The sequence below is a fragment of the Mesoplodon bidens genome, assembly GCF_964165515.1.
Source record: "Mesoplodon bidens genome assembly, chromosome: 16".
Classification (NCBI taxonomy): domain Eukaryota; kingdom Metazoa; phylum Chordata; class Mammalia; order Artiodactyla; family Ziphiidae; genus Mesoplodon; species Mesoplodon bidens.
In genome coordinates, this window is record NC_138173.1 from 77,344,234 (window position 1) to 77,368,685 (window position 24,452).

Here is a 24,452-nt window from a genome sequence, read left to right on the forward strand (position 1 = left end):
CCAAGCAGCCCCTGCTGACCCCGGCGAATGCCCTCCTCCCGGGACTCGGGTCCCGGCCGCCAAGGCCCAGTGCCTCCGCACGGCCCGGGTGCTTGCCCTGAGCCGCGCCCGCGCCCGCGCCCCAACGGGACCCAATAAGCACAAGACCACGGTCAGACAGGAACGTTCAGGGCCAGCAGCGTCTGCACCTTTATCCACAGGCTGGGCGGCTGGGCCCAAGATACCACCGAATCTCTCTATAAAACCCGGAGGAAACGAGGAGAAAGTGCAAGTCCAGGGAATGGGTCTAAGGTCACGCGGAGAGGTCACTGTTATCAAAACGCTCCTGGTCGTACACTTCAGCCACCACCTTGCGGCCAGCAAACCAGCGCCCGTTGAGGGCCTGGATGGCCTTGTGAGTCTCAGAGGCTACGGAAAACTCCACAAAAATCTTGACAATGATCTCTGCATCCTCCTCCTCGCCCTGCTTCTCCTGGTAGATGATGACACGGTTGACGGCACCGAACTTGCCACACTCCTCGGTCACCTCCCCCTCCAGGTCGTCATCGATGTCCTTGGGGTCCACCATGTTGCGTAGAACCATCACTGTGGACTGTGGGGGGGGACAGCTGAGAGCTGCGGCTGTGGCTGGACCACTCCACCCCGCCCCGCCCCGCCGGTCCCGGCTGCCCACCTCCTGCTTGCGGAGGAGCTTCTGCATCACCATGTGGCGGGCGCTGCTGCCAGAGATGCTCATGTGCTCCTGCTCGCTCAGCATCTCCGGCCTCTCTGACTCAGGAAACAGCTCCTCCTCCTCCTTCTCTTTCTTGGGCTCCAGGAGGCCGAGTGTCGGGGGGCTGGCCAGGATGGGGTTCACCACTCCCACAGAGGGGATGGGGACCGGAATGGGGGGCCGGGCCGGGGTCACACCTGCAGCAAAGCCACCAGGTCCAGCGGTCACTCCCCCCACCCCCACCATTCCCAGCAAGGAGCACAGCACCGCGGAGCACGGCTGAACTGCCCGGGGCACAGGGGACTAAGGAAGCTCATTAAGGGCAGCTGAAGGCATCAAGCCCAGAGGAGGGGGCAGGGGAAGGAGGGAAGCCTCGACCCACCCAGGCTCACCTGTGATAACTCCCGGGGCCTGGGCAGCCATGACAGCCTGGGGTAGAGCCCCCAGGGGCTGGGCCAGAGTCAGGGCAGGGGACACCAGTCCAGGTGTGGCTAGAGTACCCAGTACCGCTGCTCCAGCCACTGCTTCCTGCAACCAAGGCCACTGTGCTTAGTCCCCGGTCTGGCTGCCTCCACTCAAGACCAAAGAGCCAGTCCGCACAGGATCAGGGGGGCCTGGTGCCCACCACCAAACCCACACAATTCCACCAGCCCTTACCTGAGCCGTAATCTTGGCTGTGGCTGCAGCTGCGGCCACAGCAGCAGCAGGCGGGAGGCCTCCAGGTGTGGCAGGTGTAAGCAGGGGCATAGGGGGTGTGACAGCCTTGCCCACCCGCAAGTACTGGCCACCCAGGTCAAAAAGGTTCATGGAAGACACGGCATCCTGGGACGACTGCGCCTTCTCATATTCTGCAGAGCAGGAGCGGCAGTGAGGGCCAGCCTCGGCGTCGGGTGGGCTTCACCGCCACCCCGCCGCCCCAAGCTCACCAATGAAGCCATAGCCCTTGTGCTTCCCGGTCGTGGGGTCCCGAGCCAGCGTGCACGACTTGATCTTGCCAAAGGCCTCAAACACACTCTTGATGTCGTCGTCCGAGAGGTCCTGGTGCACAGAAGCCACGTAGATGCGGTTGAAGGCTCGCGCCTCCTCGGCCAGCTGGTCTATGATGGGCTGGGCCTGCCCTATGTTGCTGGGTCTGCCCACCTGGGGGAGAGGCAGGGATGAAGAGTGCCCAGTCAGCCTAGGCCGGGTCACTGCAGGCTCCTGGAGGGGCTGCTCTGCATCTCAGGGGGACTGAACACAGAGCACACCCGTGCCGCACGCTGACCCCAAGGTCCACCCCCAGCCTCACCTTGATGTTCCTGCCTCCCAGCATCACGGAGTTCATCTGCTCCAAGGCCAGCTGGGCGGCCTCTGGGACCTCGTACTCCACAAACGCAAAGCCCTGGACGCAGGAACACGCCGTTAGGCCTGGAGAGCCCGGGGGTGGGGCGAGGCAGGGCAGACGGAACCTCACCTTGTGCTTCATGGTGACGGAGTCCCAGGACATGTCAATGCTCTTGATGGGTCCAAAGGGGGCAAAGGCCTGGCGAATGGTATCCTCCCCCAGCTCGTAGTAGATGGAGCCCACGTAGACCCGGCACATGATGGCCAGTGCCCGCTGTCGCTGAGCTGCCATCTGGAGCAGGACACAAGGGGAGAGAGAGCCACTGGCTTGTGAGGGGGTGGTGGGAGGCTGGGCAGCCCATTCCCCTCCTGGCCCACCCACCCGGCTCCGTGTGGGGAGGGCTCCCCACACGGCAGCGTGGTGCAGGCTCAGCCCCTGCAGTCAGGGTGGTGGGGGTCGGCAGGACCCCACCCCCAGGAAGGAAAGGCAGGCCTGGAGGCAGGAAACGGACGCACCCCGGCCCACCCAGGTCCCGGGCAGACTGACAGCGAAGCTGACAGGTGGTCACAAGGCAGGGCCGCAAGCCCTGCAGTCTGGGGCCGGGCACCCAGGTGGGCTGAGAGGTCCTCCCAGGGTCCTGGCCGTGCACTCCGACAGAGAGGGAAGGGGGAGCCGCCAGGCTGCAGGGACCCACTGGTGTGGAGGCGAGAGAGGGGACAGAAGACAGGGCAGCCACCGCCCAGAAGAGACCCCGGGGAGGAGGGGAGGAGCCCAGACAGGGGCTCCCGGGAGAGAAGACGAACAGCAGCCGCTCGCACAGGGCCCCAGGGCCTGAACCCTCACAAAAAAGGGCTGCTACTCCCCGGGAACAGCAAGAGGTGGCAGAGCCGCCAAGAGGAGAAGCCCCTGGGCTCTGCTCGGGCCGACACCCCGCCTCCACGCTGGGGCGAGCCTGGCAGTTGTGCCGAGGGGCCTCCCCATTCCCTCAAGGAGACAGTCCCCACCCTGCCACCTCACGTGTGACATGCCTGCAAGGGAGGGTCCTAGAGCCACACGCCGTGGGCCACTGGGAGGAGCTGGGCCGAGGGAGGAGACCACAGGCCCAGGGCAGGCAAAGGAGACGGGGCCCTGGCTCCAGCCCCTCAACAGGGGAGCCCCACACCCTCACGAGATTCCCCATGACCAGAGGCCAGCTTCTTTGAGATACATCAACGGGCCTAGAACAGGCCGGGCCCCCGGTCCCTCAGAAAGGGGCCTACAAATAAGGTCCACATCTCCCCCAGACTAGAATTCCGCCCCCCAAATAGGACTCCCCTCCTCAAACTATGCTCTCAACAAACAGGCCTCAGGCTCCCTGCTGAGACCAAGGACCGCCCCCCAAAGGTAGAATTATGTCCCCTCTCGCACCAGGCGCCCCAGACATGAAACCAGCTGCCCCTCAGGTCAAAGTTCTCCAAGATAGGAGCACGTCTCCTCTTCAGTGTGGGCTCCCCAACAGCAGGTGTGCCAAAAGCCCTCTCCCCCTGACCTGTCCCCACAGACAGACGCTTCCTAGAGAGGACACAGGGACTGTCCGGTCCTCGAGGTCAGGACTGCGTCTCCCCTGCGAGAGCGGCACGCCCAGGGATGACCCCCAGAGAAGGCCACGTTTCCCCCTCAGACTCCCCAGAGGGCCTGGCCTCCTCCTCAGCCTGCCTCTGGGGGATGGAGGGGCTTCTCCTTCCCAGACTCCTGCTGACGGCAGCCAGGGCCGCGGCCACCACCTCTGCCTATTCCTTGGCCCCTCTGACCACAGCCTCTGCCTGTTCCCTGGCCGCGTGGCCTCTGCCCCTTGCTGACAGCCAGGCCCGAGGCCCAGTCCTTGTCCTTCCCTCTCTCATTTGCTTGGGTCCCCCCAGCCCCCCACCCCATCCATCCGTCCTCCCTCCGGGGTTTGATGGGGCCATGAGTTAAGACCCTTCTCTCCTCGGGGGCCTGACCCCAAGCCAGGAGCCCGAGCAGCCTGGAGACCGGCGGAGCTGGAGGCCCGGCGGTGCACCCCGTGCGTGCAGGCGGCATGGGTGCAGGCGGGCCTGGCGCGGGCAGCTACCCTCCTGGCCGGCTGCCCTCCGCAGTTACCTGGCCGGTTAGTTTTAAGGCGGGCCCTCAGAGCAGATGTAGGCCTCCCCAGGGGCGGTCCCAGGGTGGGTGCCCCCCACATCACCGGCCCCGCCACGCCTGGCGCTCTGTTGCGCTCGTCCCGAGCTGGCGGGCAGGGCCGGCTACGGGGAGCAAGGTCCCCAGCACGCGGGCCGCACTGCCCCCCTCTAGCCCTGACTAAGGACATGAGCCCCGGAAGAAGTGAGCATGTCTATTGACCGATTGCAAAGGTGAGAGAGGATCTCCAAAGCCCATTGTCACTGCTGCCATCTGAAAGACAGTAAAGACAGAGTTCAGTCTGTTGGAGCCGAGCAGTCTCCGCGCTCGTCACACCTCGCTCTCGTCACCCCTCACGCAGACAGCCGCAAGGCCCGGAGGCCCCGCCCTGCCAGGAGGCCCGCCTGCCTGCCCACACTGCCGGCCAAGTGGCCGGCCGCCGGCACCTGCCCAGGGGGGCCTCAGAGCCCCAGGTGCCCCGCCCCGCAGCCTGGCTGGCAGGGCAGAAGGAAGGGGGGAGGAGGAGAAGGAGGAGAAGGAGGAGGGGGAGGAGGAGGAGGAAGGGGGAGGGGGGAGGGGAGGACCAGATGGAGCACAGTGAAGAGCCAGGGGCATCTCCTGGCAGCGTGAACATCTGAGGGGGAGGGGGGCAGGGGGCGGGGGGAGGGGGGCTCGAGGCCCAGGCACCTGTCAGCCTCACCCTGTCCTCTTCCCCAGAGCCCAGGCAGCCTTTGGCCACAGGCCTAGAGCAGGGCCCCGTGGAGGCGTCCCCAGCCTGTCCTCTCAGTCCTGGGCCCCAAGCCGAGGACTGAACTCCCTGCAGGGGGGCCCCGACTGCTCTTATCCGAGGCCACGGGGGTGGGGAGGAACATTCCTAGGGGCTGCAACCCAGCCACGCCGCCTGGGGGCACACGGGCTCAGGGCCACCATCTGAAGTCCAAGAAGAGGAGCCGCTTCGGGCAGGGCGGCGGGGCACAGAGGAGGGCTGGGGGGGCCCGTGGGCTCTCAACAGGTGGGTCAGGCTGGGCCCCTCGTGCCTCAGGGAGGAACCCGGGCGTCCCAAGGAGTCCTTGAGAAACCGAGCAGCACGACACGGTGCGGGGACAGCCGCAGGCACGAGAGGAGGAAGAGAAGGCGGAGGCGGCGGTGGGGGCGGGGAGAAGGCCGGGCGGCGGCGGGGGCGGGCGGCCCTCACCTGCAGGTTGGTGAGCTGCTGCTGCTGGTGCGCGATGGTCTGCTTCACCAGCACGCTCTTGATGCTCTGTTCCATGGCGTACTTCTTGGCCTGCGAGAGGGGGCGGTGAGGGGCGCTGCGGGCCCGGCCTGCGGGGAGGCTTCCCCCTGCCGCAGGGCCCCAGGCAGGACCCACACTCTCACCTTCTGCAGGGCCTCCTGCTGCTCAGGCGTCAGGGGAGGCAGTCCCAGCTTCGCGGCTGTGCTCTGCCCGTTCTCCATCTTGATGGAGTCCGTCCCCTGGTGATGGGGAGCAGGGAAGTCATTAAGAACACGTTCAAGACCTCCCGCACACGGCCCCAGGAGCCCACCCCACCTTCTGCCCCGACCACCGCACGTGGCCTGCAGCTCAGCCCGCTCCCAGGCGCAGACAGGTCCTCACACAGACTGTCTCCCGCCTGGCCTGGACGTGGGTCTGCCCACCTGACATCCCTATGCCTGTCCCAGGCCGGTCTCCTCCAGGACCCACCGGGAGGACACACACCGAGGCAGACAGACACCCTGGGGGCCCTTGGCCAACCCAGAGCAGCTGCAGGACCCAGGCTTGCAGGAGTCACCAAGACAGGTAGCACGTAGTAAGAGGGGCCCGGGCCCTCATGGCAAGCCTGACCCCAGAACCCCCGTCCCATGCTGCACAAGAGAGCCGGCCTCAGCTGTCCTCTAAGACAAGGGGAGGGGGCCAGGGCTCTCTGGAGGTCCTGGGACTCCTCACTCCCGGACTGCCTGGCACCCACACTTTCTCACGGCCAAAGCCACGGCCACAGACTCGGCTTCCCTGCTCGGGACGAGATCCAGGGGCCACTCAAAGAGCAAGTATGGGCAAGGGCTCCCTCCCAGCACAGCTCCAGGCGGTAACCCATCCCTGCACACTGTGCTCACCGCCCGGAGAGCCCCGAGTTGTTCTCCCAGGCCACCACAGCCCCGAGGAGGGCTCCGACCCACCTCCAGCAAACTCCTCCCTGGGCTGTGCATAGCACCCTGGCAAGAGAAGCCAGAAGCAGGCCAGCCACAGGGGGACAGAAGTGGACACCCACCAGCACCCTAGGCGAGCACAGGGATGAGGAGACGCTTTGGTGGCGGTGGCGGTGTCCCAGCCTGCTGCAGACCACAGCGGATGCTACTAGGATTGTTTACATGCCCTCTATCAAAACTCATTTCTAAGCTGTTTGCAGGGGGAAGAAAACAGTTGTGTAAGCTGGAAGAGAAGCAGGGCCACCAGACCCAGAAGAGCATGTGTGTTGGGAGTTAGAACACACCTGCCTATCCACCAGTTGCTGGGTGGCCAGCAAGCGCTCCAGAGGGGGTATTCTGCAGCCCCCAGCATGAAGCCTCGGGAGGGACAGCAGAGAAGAGAGGCAGGTCGCCAGCACAGGAGTGACGAGCAAGGACAGAGGTACAAAGGGGGCAGGAAGGGGCTGGATGACCCAAACCCCAAGAACCACCATCCTGACTAGCTGGAGTGTGGGGTTTCCAGCACGGGGTCAAAGGGCAGGAAGCCCTGGAAGCCCCTCCCTTGGCGACCCAGTCTGGCCCCTGCGAGGCTGTCCTTCCCGCTGGCTCCAAGCCCAGTTCTCCTTAGTGGGAGAGAGGCCAGAGAGCCTGGGGCTATGACTCCAGAGCAGGCTGTCACCATGGTAACCAACGCTACCCCCTTTCAGCCCCTTAGAAACTTTTCAATCTCCTCTTTGTCTTGATAAACAAAAAGCCCTTCTACCAACCAATGGCTGGCTAGACAGCCAGCCAGGGTCGGGGAGGGATGGCTAGAGGGGCCCACCAGCTTCAGCCCCCATAACTTCCTAGGGTCCAGGCTGCGTGCCATGGCCCTCCCCCGAGCGTGCTGAGGGCCCAGCCGAACAGCCCCCGAACCCTCTGGACGCAGGCGCTGCCGTGCAGAAGCGTGAAGAACCTTCTTACCCCACTCCCCCTCCCACACTCCCACTCCCGCTCAGCGACCAGAACTGGCCAAGATCTCCCACGCCTACCCTGAAGCCCTGCCCCGAGACTCCCAGACTTGTACTTTGAATTACACATGGTTCTGCTTTCACGTTTTACTTAAATCAGAGATCTGAAGTGAAACTCTGTATCTCTGGCTCTTAACAATACCCTGCACGTTCTGGAACAACACGTTTGCCCTTCTGTACGACACCGACGGTGAAGGGCTCCCACCGGCTGAGGTTCACACCCCACCTGACCACAGCCACCATCTGCCTGGTTTCTGAAGACACATGAGGCTTCAGCCCACCACAGAAGCAGGAGGACGCCAAGTAGAGGCAGGGAGGAGGAGGCTACAGCCAGGCTGGAGGCTGGGTGGCGAGAGGGCAGGACAGGCATCTCTGCCCAGAAGGCAGGGAAGAGTCCCTCGGGCTCCTCCCGCCCCACCCCCTGCCAGGTCTCTCTGGGCCCAGGGACGCGAAGGCAGGCGGGCAGGCAGGCGGGCAGGCGGGCGGGCGGGCAGGCGGGCCTGAGGGCGAGGATGCTTAAGGTCAGTACCTGTGAAGGTTTCCATTTGTCTCCCGCTGCCACCACTGCCGCCGCCGCCGCCGCCGCCGCCGCCACCGCCGATGGCTCGGACCCCCCTCCTTGCTGGCCATTGACCTGCTGCAGGCAGGAAGGAGACGATATGACGGACATTCACAAGACCCAGCCACCCAGGCCCTCTCTCGTCTTTCCTGGTTAAGAGCTGAGCTCCGCACGGGCCCAGGAAGGAGCCGGCTGTGACATGGCCCCTGACCACTCCTGACACTGCCTCACTGCACCTCACCTGCCCACTCCCCCAGCACACCTGCAGCTGCCCAGAGCCCAGCACAAGGGGCTGGCCTGGCAGAAACCAGAACAGAATCTGGGGCAGCCCCGAGCTGGCAACGAGTCCCCGGAAAGAGACACGGTAGAGAGCGGAGCTGTGCTCCTGCCCCAGGCCAACAAAAGGCAGGAGTGGGTCGAGAGCTGCCCTCTGGCCACACAGCTGAGGTCCTAAAGATCACTTCCTTTCCTACTGGCAGGCTGGGCCAGGCCGGGCAGGACAAGATGACAAGGAGCACAGATGGCCGTTTCCCTCCTGAGGCAGACAGAGGCACCTCTTTAGCACCCTGTACACGTGCCGGGGCCAGCCCCCAGCTCAGCATCAGCCCCAATGCCTTCAACAGTCTCTGGCCAAGCCCCTGGGGCAGGTCCCAGGCCCCTCCTGAAGACAGCTCTGAGGAGGGCTGCCCTCTGAGTAGCAGGGCCGGGCAGGGGGTCTGCATGGGTAAGCCTCCCTCCCCCAGCAAACTGTCCAGGGCTGTCTAACTCAGGGCAGATGAGAGCTTGGCCACGCCTAGAGGGGCCGAGAAGCACTGCCATGCAGAGCCAGCCCAATGGAAGGAGAAGCTCCCGGCCAGGCTTAGAAGGGTGGCACGCCAAGGGCAGAAGGTGGGCAACGTCACAGGGGTGAGGGTCTTCGTGGAAGGGTCCTGAGACTTCCCCACCTTCTCAGATGCCACACAGCAGGAACCCGCTCCCAGATCAAGGATGAGACCCACAGGTATGTATCTTGAACACAGGCGACAGCCATGCCCACCCTCAAGGGTCCGTGCACAAACACAGCCAAAGGCTGGGCCGACCTGGCCCGAGCATGTCTCAGGAGTTCCAGCCTCAAAGGAGAGACGTGGCCAGTGGGCACAGAAGCTGGGGCCGAGCCAGCCGGGCTGCCTCCCTGGAACCCCTCTGAACTCGGCACCACTGCTGCGTAGAAACTGTGCCCCAGAGAGAGACAAAGGAAAGGGGGCACCTGCTGACACAAGTCCCACCCAGTGGGTACATGGCATCTGGGGACAGGGTTAGAGTCTGGCTTTGCCCCAAGTTCCCTGGCAGCCCCCAGAACACACCCACAGCAGAGGCTGCCTCTTAAGACCCACAGCAAGAGATCACTTCAGGTCTGGGGATACAATCCAACCCTTAGACCCCTGTGAACAGAGTCAACTTGAGGGCACACTTATAAACCACTCCCCCAAAGTACTGTAATAGCCAACAAAGGATCCAGGACAGTGCTGAGATCAGAACACAGCTCAGAAGAGACTTCCCAGGAAAATTCAGTTCACCAGGAACTCTAGGAAGGACATCCTACCCCATTCATGGCAGAAACAGTTTCCAGTCCCACTGAGCCTAGGGTTCTGTTCTAAGCACATGCTAAGAGAGCTTAAAGGAAACTGTCATTTATCATTACAGCTAGCCCTGTGCTGTAATCCTCTGGCAATGAATGCAGCATGCCCTGCGGTCACAAAGCCCCCCACCCCGCCCCCCACCAGGCAGCAGTGCCTTGAGGGGTGCAAATCCCCCTCTGGCAGGTGTGTGTGTATGGTGGGGTGGGGTGCAGTGCTGCCCCATGATTCTGGGCCCCAAACCCCAGCACTGTCAATGATCAACAGCCCAGGGCAAAAGGATTATTTCCACTAGAAGAAAAGAAAAGTTATGTAATTACTTAACATCTCCAGGCTTCAGGCTCTTCAGGCCTGTCTCCTGGGGCTGGCAGGAAGATTCAGTGAGTGGCTCCATATAAAGTACTTAAGGCAATCCTTCTGCACATGGCAAGCAATCCATAGGTTTCAATGATTATTAGTATTATTACAACATCCAGAGTCAAGTCACCACAGCAGGGCCACTGCAGGACACTGCCTTCCTTCCGTTCAGTCCCCTTGACACGGTGCCATGCTGTCCACTGCATGGCCAGGCTCTGTGCAGGGCACTGCAGATGCAGCAAAACAAGACAAGAGACATGCCAACCAGCACCGATGTGAGATTATTTCTGTAGTTAACAAGTGCTAAGAAGAACACCAAGCACAGCGGGGGAAGAGCGGCCTATGAGGCACGCTGGGCCACAGCACCCAGGGCAGGCCTCTGTGAACTGACATGCAGGCTGGGACCCACAGGAAGAGGAAAAAAGCAACTGTGCCCCTGGGGAGGGGAGAGGGTCCCAGTGCCCCTGCCAGATGGAACCCAAGGATGATGGTCCCCAGTGGGAGTGAGCCCAAGTGTCAGAGGAAGGGGCTATGGCCCGTTTCTGCAGCCACGAGGTGGAAGGCACACCCAAGTCAGAAGAGGCACTTCTGTATCTTCCTGGGTCCTTCCCCACGAGATCACTGTGCCATTCCACTCCACCTCCCACAAGAGCTGAAGCCACAGCTTAGGACAGCAAACCAGCACTGCTCAGCATGCATGGACCAGAAGACAGAGAGCAAGCTCTCAATATGCCCCAAAAGGACTGCAGGGAAACAGGTAACCCTTCTAGAAACCTATCCATTCAAAAGGTAGGAAGAGGAATGTGTTGGACCACAAGCTGGACTTCACTCCCACAAGCTGATGAGGTAAGCCTGGGCCTTTACAGTTTACATACACCTACTAACACACATGTATTAACCTCTTGAAAGGAGTCAGAGGGTCAGTGAAGACCCTTATTGAAAACCCCAGCTTACAGGGTTTAGACTCAGTGCCCCCATCCACCTCTACTATGACACCACCTGTGCCTGGCCCTGTGCCACAGCAGAGCCGAGGCCCCCTGAGCAAGGCTGAGGCATGGTGTTGACGCAGATCTGTGGACGCTTGGGGACATGACTCTCACTGGCCTCCAAGCCGCCACCTTCACCTCTTTTCTCTCTAACGTTCCTCTCACAAAGGTAGTTGCTCTCGTGGCTTCAACAGGAAGCGGGACATGGCAGCAAGAGGACAGTGAAGTTAGCTAGGCCTGACAGTCACACACTGGGCCCCCCTCATAGCCTGCGGGCTCTCTCTCACTGGGGGTCAGTTTCTTCCCCAGTGCGACAGGTTCGGCCCCCTCTCTGGGCATCAGCCCCCAGCTGAGAGCATGGCCAAGGCAGTCTAAGTACACCCCCTGACCCTCAGACATCTCCCCGATCAGTCCAGCCTCCATCTACCTGCAAAAGCTGCCTTCTTAGACAGACCTCACCACATCAGTCTGAGTACAGGTCGGGGGAGAGTGGCAGGTAAAGAAAGGGATGCACCGTGTGAAGGGTCCCAGAGGGGTCAGTCGCACAAGCCTGGGAGGAAGAAGAGTGAAGGGAGACTTCACCACGGAAGTGCTGTGTGAGGAGGGGTTGTCCATCTATGCTAACTGCTCCATGTGGCGGACGGACGCGAGCACTAAGCAGGGCGGGAGGGGTTCCTTCCTCTAGGTGCCCGCACCCCCCTAGCACTTCACGCACCCTGGGTGGGAACTGGTCTCCAGTGCCCACCAGACCCCGGAAAAGGGCAAGACTGCCTCTGGTTCCCCACTGTTCCCCCAAGTCCTCGCACAGCGCTTGGGACAATGTGATCGCTCAGGAAACAGGCAATGCGAGACCACGTCTCCCCTTCCTGAGTGGGGATAGCAGGACGGAGTCCCTGTTGGCTGGAAACCTCTTCCCCGTGAGCATCAGCGGAGAGCAAATTCACAGCTGTGTACGCAAGAAGCCAAGGCCTCCCTCCTCACCAGGCCCGATCGCTTCCTACAGGCCCCCCGCACGCCCAGCGGCCCCTTTCACACTAGCGGGAGGAGAAACGCCACGGTTCCCAGGAGCCCCGCCTTCAAGTCGGGGACACAGGCGCACCCCGTCGACAGAAGGGGACGACCGCCGCCGGGGCCCGACCGGCCTCACCGCGAAGGGACCCGGCTCGGCGCGCGGCACGGCCCCCAGCTGCGCCCCGGGTCCCCACCGGGCCAGGCCCTCCCGCGCCGGCCGCCGGAAGCTGCAATCTGCGGGCCGGAAGCTGCGGCCTCAGGCCGGCCCCCGCCTCGCGCCCGCCCCGCCCCCGCCTCGCGCGACCAAAGGACGCGGGAGCTCGCGGGGGGCCCCGGAGCAATCGCCACATCCCCGGGGAACCCTCGGCGCCCTGGCCGGGCCGACAACCCGCTCCCGCCATCTGAGCGGCGGCCCGCGGTCACGGGGTGCTCACTTACTAGAGCTATGGTCGCCGTCGCCATCTTGCGCCCGTCGCGGCCGCCGCGCGCGCGCCGCACACTTCGGCTCCTTCCGCGGTCTCGCGCGATCTGGGTGCCGGCGGAGAAACTCTCAAGAGGACGGAACTCTCGCGATTAAGGGCCTTTCCCCCAGCGACGTGGAAGGAAAAAGGAGCGCGCTTCCGGTGAGGGGAGAAACAGTTAACGCTCCGGGAGGGGCGGGCAGAAGGGGCGGGGCCGGGGCGTGTCGGGGGCGCGCGCGCTGCCGCCCGGCCTCCGCTCGCCGCCAGCCCCGCCCTCCGCCGGCCTCAGTGCGTCCCAGTCCACTCCTCGCTTCGTCCCGTGCCGCCCTCCGGCCTCTGCTCGGTTTTCTGCCTGCAAAGCAGGCAGAAACCCGAGGCAGCTCACAGGCGGCCCGATCCTCTCCAGGGCTGCGGTTGAAAGCAGTGACAAAGAATCGCTTTATCTCGGACTCAGATTTCGAGATGCTCTTTGCATCATAACGTCTCTGAATGCGCCTACCAATGCATGGTGTGCTTTCACCTAATGGCCGCATTGTCTCTTTCCTACTGATCCATAAAACAGTGCATCTTTTGCACTGATGGCGTCGTAGAGCCACTGACATACAGTCGGTAGAACTGCAACCCAAGAGACAGGCTTCTGAACCAATCCCGTGGGAAGGGTATGCATTCCGAGTCCTCTTCGTTCTGAACTGTTTTTTAAAGGCTCCAGGTGTCCATCCCTGGTGTTGAACTGCCCTGGACGTTTGCTGCATGCCCACCCAGTCCCAAGACCCTCACTCAGTGAGGCTCAGGTCCTGAGGTTGTCAGCTTAGCAACTTCAGCCTGCCTGAGGCAGCAAGGTGTCTTCCCCAACTAGGCAGTTCTCTTCTCCATCCTGGGAGAGTTTGACATGAAATACAGACACCCCTGGTTAAACCCAACAATATTTGCCTCATCTCCCTTCCCTCTAAAATGATAGGAAAAGGATTTTATAAAGGAAGCAACCCATGAAGACAAAAGGGTGGAATGTTGTGGAGCTGAAGAAAGGTGGACAGCGGCAGCTGCTTTCTTGGAGGTCGGGGTCCAGGAGATCGGTCATGCCAAGTGCAACTGTGAAAAGGAAGAGACTCCAGGGCTCAGCCCCTACCGGCAGTGGCTGGGAGGTGAGCTCCAGCAGAGGCGCTCTCGGTTGGGTTGTCCGTCGGGGGCAGGGTCCTGTTCTGAAAGTGGGGGAATACGTGAGATTCCCGCCTTTCTGCCACCCCCACCCCCGGCTCTGAGTCCGGCCCCAAGCATGTGGCCCCCACAGTCCTCAGAGAGAAGAGCTCATCTCTGCAGTTGCTCCCAACACAGAAGAAAAGCCTGGCAGTTGGGAGGTGGTCAGGAGGATGGCCTGGCTCGATCCTTGAGCTCAAAGCTCACCAGGCAATAAGCCCCAGCCACTAAGATTAAATGCAGCTGGGCAACCCAGGATCACCAGACAGCTGAGGGAGAGGAAAAAAACAAAACAGCAAAAGGAAAAGGGACTCAGAAGGAACACAGCCAATAAAGCGAGCAGAAGGAGGAAAAAAGGAAAGCTAAAACCGTATCCTCAGAGATATTAGAGAGGCTGTTGCATCCGAAAACATGAACAAGAGGCTATAAAGAAAGAACATTCAGCAAACGAGAAAGAGCACTTATAAATGAAAAGCATGAGAGGAAAACGAACAGTTAAACAGAAAGGTTGAAAGATAAAGCTGTAATTTTCCAGAATGTATGACAACAACGAAACCATATAGCTAGAAAGCACACAATGGAGTCATTGTCACACTTGTCAGCGCTCCCCAGTGCTAGAGCTGGCCGGGCGCCTTAGAGGCCTCCATAACAGAGGGGGTGGACGGGCTGGGACTTTCCACCACCACTGTGGGGGGCAAAAGCACCACCCCCTGGTGGCAGCTTCCCCTGTGAAAATCTGGCATCGCTGCATTCAGAGTGCTTGTGTGCTGGGCCCTGTTCTCGTACTTTTCACAGTTAACCTGTGCGATCTCACAACCACCCCATGACGTGTGGACCATTATTATCCCCATCTTTACTGGTGAGAAAGTGGAGTCACAGACCACTGTCACACAGCAGGAAGCAGCAGAATGGCTCCAGAGCCTATGCCCTTAACCAGCACATATTGCACCTGTCAGAAAATAAGTCCAACATCTAAGTAAGCATTCCAGAAAAGGAGAGGGGAGAAATCACCAGAAAAGCAAAGAAAACTTCCTAGAACTGAAGGGTTGGGATCTCTGGACAATAGATGAAAGAGGTCATAAACAACAAGGTCCAGGGACTTCCCTGGTGGTACGGTGGGTAAGGCTCTGTGCTCCCAATGCAGGGGGCCCGGGTTCGATCCCTGGTCAGGGAGCTAGAGCCCGCATGCATGCTGCAACTAAGAGTTCGCATGCCACAAGTAAGGAGCCCTCGAACTGCAGCTAACACCTGGTGCAACCAAATAAATAAATGAATAAATATTTAAAAAACAAAACAACAAGGTCCTATTGTATAGCACAGAGAACTATATTCAATATACTATGATAAGCCGTAATGGAAATTGCTGTACAGCAGTAATTAACACATTGTAAATCAACTATACCTTAATTAAAAATAATAACAAAATAAAAGAAAGAGAAGGTCTGAATCAGGACACATCGTTGAGAATTTCCAAAGCACTTGGGTAAAGAGAAGATCCAGAGAGACAGAGAGAAGAAATCACAAAGGGTCAGAACTCAGAAAGGCATGGGAGTTCTTGGGACTGGAAGAAAGTGACAGGATGCCCTCAAAGTCCTGGCAAGAAGTAATCTTCCACCAGCCCAACACTGTCCCTAGTTGCACGAACAAGCAGATGTGAGAGTGGTGAGGGCAAACAGGAGCGACTCTGTGACTCTCCAGGCAGCCTCGCTCAGGATGTTCCTCCTCAAACAGAGGGTGAATGGAGGAAGAAGCAAGCATGGGTTCCAGAGACAAGAGGAGGGAGGTGCTGCTGAAGGCGTAGCCCATGCTGACAGCTGGGTCACGAACCCAAGAACAAGTAGCCTGGGGCAGAGAGTGGCCAGGCTGGGGGCTCCAGGAAAAGATGACACAGCAGCCAGCTATGCAACAAACCTCAAGACTGAGAGTAGGTTCACACTTCTGCGGGAGAATCTAGGGAGGAATTCATGAGACGTGTAGAAAACTAAGCCCCCCAAAAAGGCAATGATTAACTCCAGGGGAAACAAAAAGTTGTGCAAGAAAGCAAATATAATCCTAGGACACCTTGTTCTCTGCTGAGACCTGTGGGAATGAAGCGGTAATACTGCCCATCACACTGGGATGACGCTGGGTCAGGGGACTGAGGCCAGTGATCCCCTTCCCCCCAGAGGACACCAGCAGGTGACACGTGATGTAAAAAAACAGTAAAAAAAACCAGTAAAAGCATGTGTGCGATTTTGTGAAACATGCATTTTAAATGCCTGAAGAAACAGCTAAGAGAGTTGAATTTGGAAAGGGTCAGGGTTAGAGACAGTATTTATTATTTATTTATTATTGGCCTAAGAAAATTCCACTTTTAAAATAATGTGTATATAACTTTGAAAAGATAAAAGTTAAAATGAAAACCTCAACATAGGCATTAAACGAAGCAATGATAGTATTGATCCTTCTGAGTTCAGTTTAATCACTGGTACAATCTGTTACGCATTGGACACTCAAACTGTTTAAGATGACGCAGAATCAGACAGCATCAGCGTTTCCAACTAGATGTGTAAGTTATTTTAGATTGTAATTTTAAATTGAAAGGTGTGAGAACTTGAATAATTTTGTAAAGCATATTGGAATGTTTAAGATAACTTGAGATTCACCGTATTGGTGCATGTGTTTCATTTGATACATCTTGGTAAGGTGTTTTGGTTTAGGGTTTTGGCTAGAGTGATGTGGTAGGTGGGATAATGACACCCGCCCCCTGCCCCTTGCAAAGATGTCCGTGTCCCAACCCCCAGAACCTGTTAATATTACTTTACTTGGTGAAAGGTACTTTGCACATGTGATTAAGGACCTTGAGATGGGGAGATCATCCTGGATTATCCGGGTGGACCCAGCCTAGCCACACGAAGCTTTCCTGGCTGCAGAAAACCAGACACACAGTTTCGTGAGACAGACTCCACCCGATGTTTCCGACTTTGAAGACAGAGGACAGGGCCGTGAGCCAATGGAGGTGGCTGCCTCTAGAAGCTCAGAGTGGCCTTCAGTTTACAGCAGGCAAGGAAGTGGGGATCTCGGCCCCATCACTGCGAGGAAATGAATCCCTGCCCTGTGCCCAGCGCCGTGCCTGGCACCTGCAGGCCAGCAACCTGAAGGAGCAGGAAATGGGTTCTGCCCTAGAACCTCCAGAAAGACACGCAGTCTTCTTAACACTTTGATTTTAGTCTGGCGGGATCTGTGCCAGACTTCTGAGCTACAGAACTATCTAAGTGTGCTGGTGTAAGTCACTGAGTTTGTGGTAAACCCTGACAGCAGCAACAGAGAACTAACACGGTGGTGAGCTTTTCTTGTTTGACATCTGAAAAGCTTAGAAACTGAATGTGCTAAATTTATACATGCAGTTTAAAATCTTTAAGAGTGATCAACTACATCTGAAAATGAAGGGAGGTGGTCCAAGTGAATGGAGGCTAGGGTTATGGGGGGTAGGGGTGGGGGAGACAGGGAGCCGGGGCTGGTAGCCTTAGGACCCAGGAAGGCAGCTGCCACAGGAGGAGGTAACAGACGTAGCAGGAGGGGTGGTGAGCTTGGGAGGAGCAGGGAGGGTGCCTGACAGTGACCACTCGAGGCCAGGGAACAAGGACAGAAAATAGCCCTTTGGAGGGTCTGCACTGGCCGGGGGGCAGGGTGCGAGAGCCACATGGAGCTGCAGGGCCGTGGCCCTGCCCAGCCCAGCACCACGCCTGACACCTGCAGGTGGTTTACCAAGGGTTTAAGGCAGCGATTCCGGTTCCTCGTGTGGCTCTGCGGTAGCAAATTGGAATGGAGCGCTCCCCTGGGCACACATCTGTCCAGGGCCAACCCCCGCCCCTCAGCCCCCCAGCACTGCCGCGTTTCCCTGCAGGGCAGCCCCTCATGACCAGACTGCGTCGGGGGTGGAAATGGAGGGCATGGGAGGGATGCTGAGTTGTGGAAGCTGGCCGATGGGGGGATCCTGATCCTAAGGACATGCGGGGCCTAACCAGCCCCCCCAGCCCCAGCCCTGGCTCCCTCACCCCTGATGGGCCTGACCCCACCACCCTCAGCCCTGCCGCAGGGTTGCTGGGAGCTGTGGGAGGGGGAGGATCCTCACTAGCAGGCACACAGGCGGGGGGGCCCCTGGTCCCCCACCCAGACGCCGGGGCCAATGCCGAGCTTCCCCACGGGAGCCACCAGGTCTGGTTCCGGGGGGGCTGGGGAGCGGGAGCGCTGAGGCGGGATCAAGGTCACAGCTGAGCTCCACGGTACTTGAGGAAGGTGCTGTCCAGGAAGGCAGCCAGCTTCGGCCGATCGTCCTGCAGGGCAGGGGGGAGGCACGGGGGATGGTGGGACGTGGCCCACCCTGCGGCCCTCCCAGGCTGGCCGTACCCGGCTGCGCACCTCACCTCGTGGACGAAGCCATAGTGCACCAGCTCGGCGGCCAGGTCCTGGGCACTGTCAGCTGCGGCAGGGGCGTGAGGACCGGGCGTGAGGCCACAGCACCGCCCGCCGTGCCTGCCCCCCGCCCCCCCGCCCCGCCCGGGGTCCCGCCCGGCGGCCTACTTGGGAGCAGGTCGTAGGTGAGCTGCCGGTGCAGCCTGTCCTCCAGCACGAGGAGCAGAGTGAGCTGGGGAGGCGGGAGGGCGAGGTGGGCTCGGGAGTCGGCCCCGCCCCTCCCGCGCCCCCGCGCCTCTGTGGGCGGGGCCCCCCTCACATGCCAGCGCGCCTGGTCCTCGCTTCTCTCCAGGTTACACTGCATCTGGATCACCTGGGGGAAGGGGGAGGCCAAGGTCACCCACGAAGGCTGGAACTCAGCAACTGGGCAGCAAGAGCAGATGCTGTGTCAAAGGGGCCCAGACACAAAGGGGTCGTAAAGGCGGGAAATGAGGAAGGTCTCCAAGGGGAGCCTAGGAAGCACATCTCGCTGCTAGGAGCCTGGCGAGTTGAGGGAAACTTCCAGAGAAGATATTGAAGCTGGGTACCGAAGGATGAACAGGAGTTTTCACAGGTGAAGAGAACAGCTGAACAAAGAGAGAGCTGTGGGAAGGGGGTGGGGAGGGGCGAGGTGCGCAGGGACATGACGGCAGGAGCACAGGATGCCAGCAAAACCAGGCCTCAGAGTGCCGGGCGGGTGGGGGGGGGGTGTGCCCTGAGGGCCCCCAGCTGTGGCTATTAGAACATGAATTCTGGCTGGGAAGCCGGGGAAGGCGGCCAGGCTGGGGGCTGGTGCAGCATCCAAGTGGGGAACAGGGGGCCCAGGTCAGGGAGGTAACCATGGAGACACACCCAAGGCCAAAACCAGAGGCTCTGGAGCCCAGTGGGTGTGGACAAGAAAAGGGAAAGGGTGGCCGGGGAGGCCCCTGGCCAGGGGGGAGCCTAGCAGGAGGAGGGGACGGGAGAAACACAGGGCCTGGGGGCCTTGGCAGAAACACCAGGTCACAGATGTCAGCGAATCAGCAAGCCAAGGCGGTGGGATCCGAGAGGCAGCGTGTATGGGAGAGGGGCCTGCAGGGGTCTTCCCCTGTGGAGCCTCTGGGAAAGGGGGTATCCCCGCTTGTACGACTGTCCCCCAAGCCCCACAAAGGGGTCAGCCAGAACCTGGTCTCTCCTGGCAGCCTGGAGGAGAGCCGGGCTGGGGGACTTGAAACCCCTGATAAGGGCACCCGTCTGGGCAGTGGGCAGGCCTGTGGAGGCTGGAGTCTTACCTTTCTGGTCTCTGAGTCAAAGGGTTCTGGCGTCGGGGTCTTGGCCTTTGGGGCTTCCTCGGGGGGTGGGGCCAGCACACGGGGCAGCCCCAGGGGCCGAGCAGCAGCGAAGTTCATCAGTGGGTAGATCCCATTTCTAGGGACACAGTGCGGGGTGGTGGCAGCTGAGGGCTCAGGCCTGACAGTTGCCCACTCCCCAGCCTCACTCCAGCCCTCACCTGACATCCTCCAGGAACTTGTCAAGCTCCAAGCAGGAGACCTCTGAGTACCTAGTATGGGTGTGAGGAGAACATGAGGGTGGCAGTCCTGCCGCGGGGTGGGGGGGCGTGGCCGGGGGGAGAGGGGAGGCCTCTGGGCTGCAGGCCGCTCACCGCCACTGCAACGGGGGCCGGGACGGCCGGGGGATCTCTGCCAGGACCGTGTGCGGGTCCGTTGCCTTGGTCTTTTCCTCCACCACGTTCTCAGGCATGAGGTCTGCGGGCCGTGGGAGCACACAGGGCAGTGGGCCCTGAAGCACGAGGTCCTGCGGGGCCTCCTTCTGCATCCCGACCCCAGGCCCTGGACCACCCCCGGGCTCTCCTGCCCCTCACACTGGTGCTGGATGAAGCAGTGAGCGGCCAGGAGCTTCAGCGAGTGCACCTCAAACAGCACACGGTGGAAGAGGAGGCTGTGCGCGGAGGGCCGGCGGGCGGGGTCCCGGGCCAGGCAGGAGAGGATGAACTCCTGGGGTATGGAGAGGGGGCTGCAGTCGGTGGAGCCCCTCCACTCCGGCCCCACTGTGTGAGAAGAAGGGGCCCCTGCAGGGTCCAACCCCGTGGGAGCCTTCGTGGAGCAACGTGCACAGAGTAGAGGCATCCCGTTAGCAGCCAAGCCAGGACCTGATTCTTCAAACAGGACAGTCGAGTCTGCCCCCGGGCCCAGCACTGCCCGTGCTCTACTTCCAGCACCCCTCACAAACATCGTGGCGGGTTGGCACTGTCGTCCCCAGTTCACAGGTGAAGCTGCACTGCGGGGAGGACACCGGCCCCCGCCTCGCAGCCCTGGGGCTGGGCAGAGCTGAAAGATCAGCGCAGGCCCTCGAGGTCAGTGCAGCCTAGCCTGAGCCCGCCTACCTACAGCCCGCCCCTCTTCTGCTTGCCTCAGGTCAGGCCCGATTCCGGAGATGACCTTGAAGTGTCCCTGCCCTGCCCCACATCCATGCCCTCCACTGCCTCTCGGTCCATCCTGGCTCCACCTCCTCGTCAGTCCTGTCCAGGCCCCGTCACTTCCCTCCCCCATCCCCAGAGGTCATGCGGTGGAGCCAGACAGTCGCCAGACTCTGGCCAGAGAGGCTGTGGCTGCAGCTTCTGTCCGTCCGCGTGCGCTTTGCCGGCTCCCCCCCCCACCTTGCCCCCAACACAGGCTAGGACCACGTCCTTTCTAACTGGTCTCCTGGAGGCTTACAGGCGGGGATGTGGAATCAGGCAGACCTGGATGCAAACACCGGCTCCACCACTCACTCTAAAGCCTCTCTGAACCTGTTTCTTTGTCTATAAAACGGGCACAAAAATTGTGCCCACCCGGGAAGTATCTCTCCAGTCTCTCTGTGCTTAGAACGTGCCCTCAGAACCTTCATGTCTGCAACGCAACTCAACATGCACGCCCAGTAAGGCCCCCCTTGCGGGGGTGGGGGGGTGGAGGCTTGCGCAGCGGGCCTGGCCCTGACCTGCTGCACCTCCAGGCCTGCCCAAAGCACCGCAGCGGCCCTCCTTGGAAAACTGAGGGCCAGCCGGTAGGGGCAGGGCCGGCTGCTTACCCGCATGTTGGGGTCACTCAGAGAATGCCTGGCGCGAGCGATGGCCTCCTCTGTGACCCGGGTGTCCCCGTTGGCCTGGATCTCCAGCACAGCCATCTGGGGGGCAGGGCAAGGTCCGGCATGCGGAAGGGAGAGCACAGGTGGGTCGGGGGCGTTAGCTGGGAGGGGCCCGCGACCACGGGCGTCGTACCTCCAGCGCACACATCCCAAAAGAGAAGATGTCCACCGCAGTGCCGTCGGCAACTTCTGAAAGGGGAGAGCAGGTCAGGGCAGGTAAGGCGGATGCCGGGAGGGGAGGGGGGGCCTCCCAGACTCACCTCCATACTCTGGCGGGAAGAAGTGCAGGTTCCGAGGTTCCTCCCGCTCAACACGGATGGGGCTTCGCAGATCGTCTGGGAGCGCTATGGAGAGAGCGCGGGATGAGCAGACGAGACCTCTCTCCCACGCTCCGTCCCCCCAGGGTCCCCACGCACCATTGGAGAAGATCCGGTGCCACACTGAGCCGGCCACCGCGGGGAGAAAGAGCAGGTGTCAACGTGATGGGGCATTGGGCATCGTCCGCCCCCATTCCAGACAGGTCCCCCCGCCCCGCCCCCGCCCCCGCCCAGCCCCTCTCCGCCAGCACCAGAGCCGATCTTGATGAGGCCGTTGTGCTGTATGAAGATGGTGTCGCTGGTCAGGTTCCCGTGGATGATGGGGGGGCTGCAGGCGTGCAGAAAGCTGGGGAGGAGGGGAGAGCAGGGGCAGCTGGGTCAGGGGTGCCAGGGAGGCGGGGGCGCCAAGGGCCGGTGCTCGGGCAAGCCCAGGCCCTCACCTGAGCGCGGACAGGATCTGCGTGCACCAGCGCTTCCAGGCCTGGCGGCGGACGGACTCCGTGGGATGAGCGCAGGAAAGGCAGCTGGGCCTGAGGTGCCCCGGCCCAACCCCGCTCCTGTGCCCAGGGCCGCCCAGCGCCCCCTCACCATCTCTGTCCCCAGCGCACCCCCGACCCCACCCTGTCCCCGACGCTGACCCAGCCCACTCCCTGTACCCTGGCGTTCATGGCCTTGTGGTTCTTCTTGGTCTTTTTGAGGAACTGCTTGAGGCTGCCCGATGACACGTACTCTGTGATGAAGATGACCTGCGAAGCGGCAGGCTCACGGGCTCCACCAACGGTGGGTGCCCACAGCTGCCCCACCCACTGGTGCCCCCCTGCCCGTGGTGTGCCCAGGGCTCACCCGTGCTCGGGCCTCCGAGGCGTCCAGCCAGTACTTGTGCAGCTTGACAATGTTGGGGTGGTCCACCAGCACCAGCTGCTCAAATATGATCTGGATCTTCTCCTGGGAAGGGGAGGCGGTCACCAGGCTGAGGGGGGGGGGGCGGGCGGGGGTGGGCAGCGGGCCTTACCTCGTGGGCCGAAAAAGCCTTCCTGTCAGCGAAGTGCAGCTCGTTCCACACCACCTCCACCCCCTCCTCCGTGTCCATGGCCAGGAAGGTGCTCTGGACGCCGGGCATGTTCCCCTGGTTCACCTGGTGGGCGGAGGGGGGGGCACGAGTGAGCTGGTGCGTGGGGGAGGAAAAGGGTGCGGGCTAGGTCTCCGCTCACCTCCCTTCCAGCAGCCCGAGCATGTGAGGCAGGCGCTGGCCTGCTCTGGGGGGAAGCTGGGCACCCAGGAGCGGAGCCTTGGTATCCTGGGGCTGGGCTGAGGGGACCTGGGGCATTTCCGGGTGTTTTTGAGGCTGGTCCCCAGAGGACTAACAGCTGGTCCCAGAGGCATGGGGAGGTGGTCTCGGGAGGAGACTTAGGGAATCGGGGGTTCCTCACCAGGGCGTGGGCGCCAGGCTAAAGGAGTGCAAGGGCCCGTCAAGAAGGGGGCCGCCTGCGCGACGCTTCGGAGAGGTTTCGGGCCTTCTGGCTCCCCGAGAATCCGCACGGCCCCGCGTGGTCTCAAGGGCCCCTCCGCGGGAGGTGGGCGGCGACCCGCCCCTCCCCACCGTGCCCACCTGCTCCCGCCGCTTCTGCCAGCGGCCGCACGGGCTCTCTTCCAGGATGTCGCTCTCGTCCTCACTTTCGTCCTCCCGCTCCCGCTCCCGGCCCCGCCTCGGCACCGGCTCCGGGGCCGCCATGGCTCGGCGGGTCCAGGCCGCCGCCCTCCGCGCTATCCGCCGCCCAGCGCCGCCGCCGCTCCCCTCCCGTCCTGGCCCCGCGCCCAGACGCCCAGCTGGGAGCGGAGCCGCCGCCGCCACCACCTCGAGTCCCTACTCGGGCTCCGGGAACTGGGAGGCACGGGCGCGCCACCGGCCCGGGGGTGGAGCCCGCCTGCCCCGCCGGAGCCGCCTCCCCTGGCCGGAGCCCGAGCGGAGATTCCCCGTACAAGGCAGAGCCCTTGCGGCGCCGGCGGAGACGCCACCTGTCCCCCGCCCAGGGGCCCACCGCGTGGAGCCCCACCCCGCTCGAGGCCCCGCCCACGATCCCCGCCCACGATCCCCGCCCACATCCACGAGGGCCCCGCCTCGCGGGCCCCGCCCCGTCAGAGGCCCCGCCCTCCCCGTCTAGAGCCCCGCCCCGAGGCCCCGCCCCTGCCGAGGCCTCCTCCCGGTGGAGCTGTCTGGTCCCAAACAGGCTCCTCCCGGGACTCGCTGCTTTCGGCTGCCCCGGCACCAGCTTGAGGCGAGCGGCCCGGGCGCAGGGGTTTCCGTGGCTGCCCGGAGCCGGGTCCGTCGGGGCCTCCCCGGGCGCGCGGAGGCCTGCGCCCACCGGCCCTGCCCAGCTCTGGGAGCCGCTGGTACTTCCTGCACCGGTTCCCCACCACACTCCTGCCAGAGACATCCTGAAACCCGGCCCAGTCCCCGGGCGCCCGCCTTGGGGTGAACCCAGCGTGGAGCGGGCCGGGCGCAGCCCGCTCAGCCCCGGGATCACCGCGAGGGTCTGGGGGAAGGCCAGGAATGCGCGTCGGGGAGGCCAGCTCTCCCGGCACGTCCCCCCTCCCCTAAGGAACACGTGGGAGGGTCCCCGAAGGAGACAAAAATACGCAAGCAGGTGGACTTTAATTAGTGACCACAGACCTCCCACTGGCCTGCAACTCGGTGTTTCCCTTTCATGTCCGCACACCCACTTCCCACATTCCGGGATGGCCTTCTCTCCGCTTTCTGCTGACGACTTTTCTGGAACAGTGGAGCCATCAGAAGGGAGCCCTGACCCCAGAGGCCCCCCACACTCTCCAGCCATGTCAACAGGGGATGTGCTTTAGAATTCTTGTCTAAAACCCCCTTTATCCCAAACCCCCACTACCTTTCAATAGTCTCCCGCTCACACCTGCTGAGTCCTCACCCTCCCTTCACTATGTCTTTCTGGAGAGAAAAGTAGTGGACACGTGTGTGCCTTCTCCAGACGTAAACCATAATCCCGACCTCCTGCTCCTC

The 24,452-nt window shown here is 61.8% G+C and overlaps 2 protein-coding genes across 13 annotated transcripts; both read right to left on the minus strand.

Moving 5' to 3' along the window:
• Positions 1 to 165: 165 nt before the first annotated feature.
• On the minus strand, positions 166 to 12,487 carry PUF60 (poly(U) binding splicing factor 60). 6 transcript variants are annotated; one of them, XM_081258861.1, is made up of 12 exons: positions 12,334 to 12,487; positions 7,896 to 8,000; positions 5,550 to 5,645; positions 5,368 to 5,457; positions 4,395 to 4,445; positions 2,166 to 2,327; positions 2,001 to 2,093; positions 1,639 to 1,852; positions 1,370 to 1,560; positions 1,105 to 1,240; positions 674 to 909; positions 166 to 592 (listed from the first exon to the last, which is right to left on the minus strand). In XM_081258861.1, the coding sequence occupies exons 1-12, from the start codon at positions 12,355 to 12,357 to the stop codon at positions 293 to 295; spliced, it is 1,698 nt and encodes a 565-aa protein (XP_081114987.1). In that variant the 5' UTR covers positions 12,358 to 12,487; the 3' UTR covers positions 166 to 292. The 6 variants fall into 6 exon arrangements, with proteins under 6 accessions (XP_081114987.1, XP_081114986.1, XP_081114990.1 ...); XM_081258860.1 differs by having other exon boundaries at positions 7,896 to 8,003; XM_081258864.1 differs by lacking the exon at positions 7,896 to 8,000 and having other exon boundaries at positions 12,334 to 12,486.
• A 3,373-nt stretch (positions 12,488 to 15,860) lies between these two features.
• On the minus strand, positions 15,861 to 23,462 carry NRBP2 (nuclear receptor binding protein 2). 7 transcript variants are annotated; one of them, XM_081258853.1, is made up of 18 exons: positions 23,034 to 23,462; positions 22,437 to 22,559; positions 22,268 to 22,369; positions 22,081 to 22,170; positions 21,865 to 21,920; positions 21,676 to 21,770; positions 21,524 to 21,547; positions 21,368 to 21,451; positions 21,241 to 21,296; positions 21,051 to 21,146; positions 19,846 to 19,978; positions 19,627 to 19,729; positions 19,474 to 19,524; positions 19,256 to 19,391; positions 18,265 to 18,318; positions 18,114 to 18,177; positions 17,952 to 18,012; positions 15,861 to 17,866 (listed from the first exon to the last, which is right to left on the minus strand). In XM_081258853.1, exons 1-18 carry the CDS (start codon positions 23,154 to 23,156, stop codon positions 17,614 to 17,616), a joined length of 1,704 nt encoding a protein of 567 aa, XP_081114979.1. In that variant the 5' UTR covers positions 23,157 to 23,462; the 3' UTR covers positions 15,861 to 17,613. The 7 variants fall into 7 exon arrangements, with proteins under 7 accessions (XP_081114979.1, XP_081114980.1, XP_081114982.1 ...); XM_081258854.1 differs by having other exon boundaries at positions 21,865 to 21,905; positions 23,034 to 23,461; XM_081258856.1 differs by lacking the exon at positions 23,034 to 23,462 and adding an exon at positions 22,855 to 23,027.
• Positions 23,463 to 24,452: the final 990 nt, after the last annotated feature.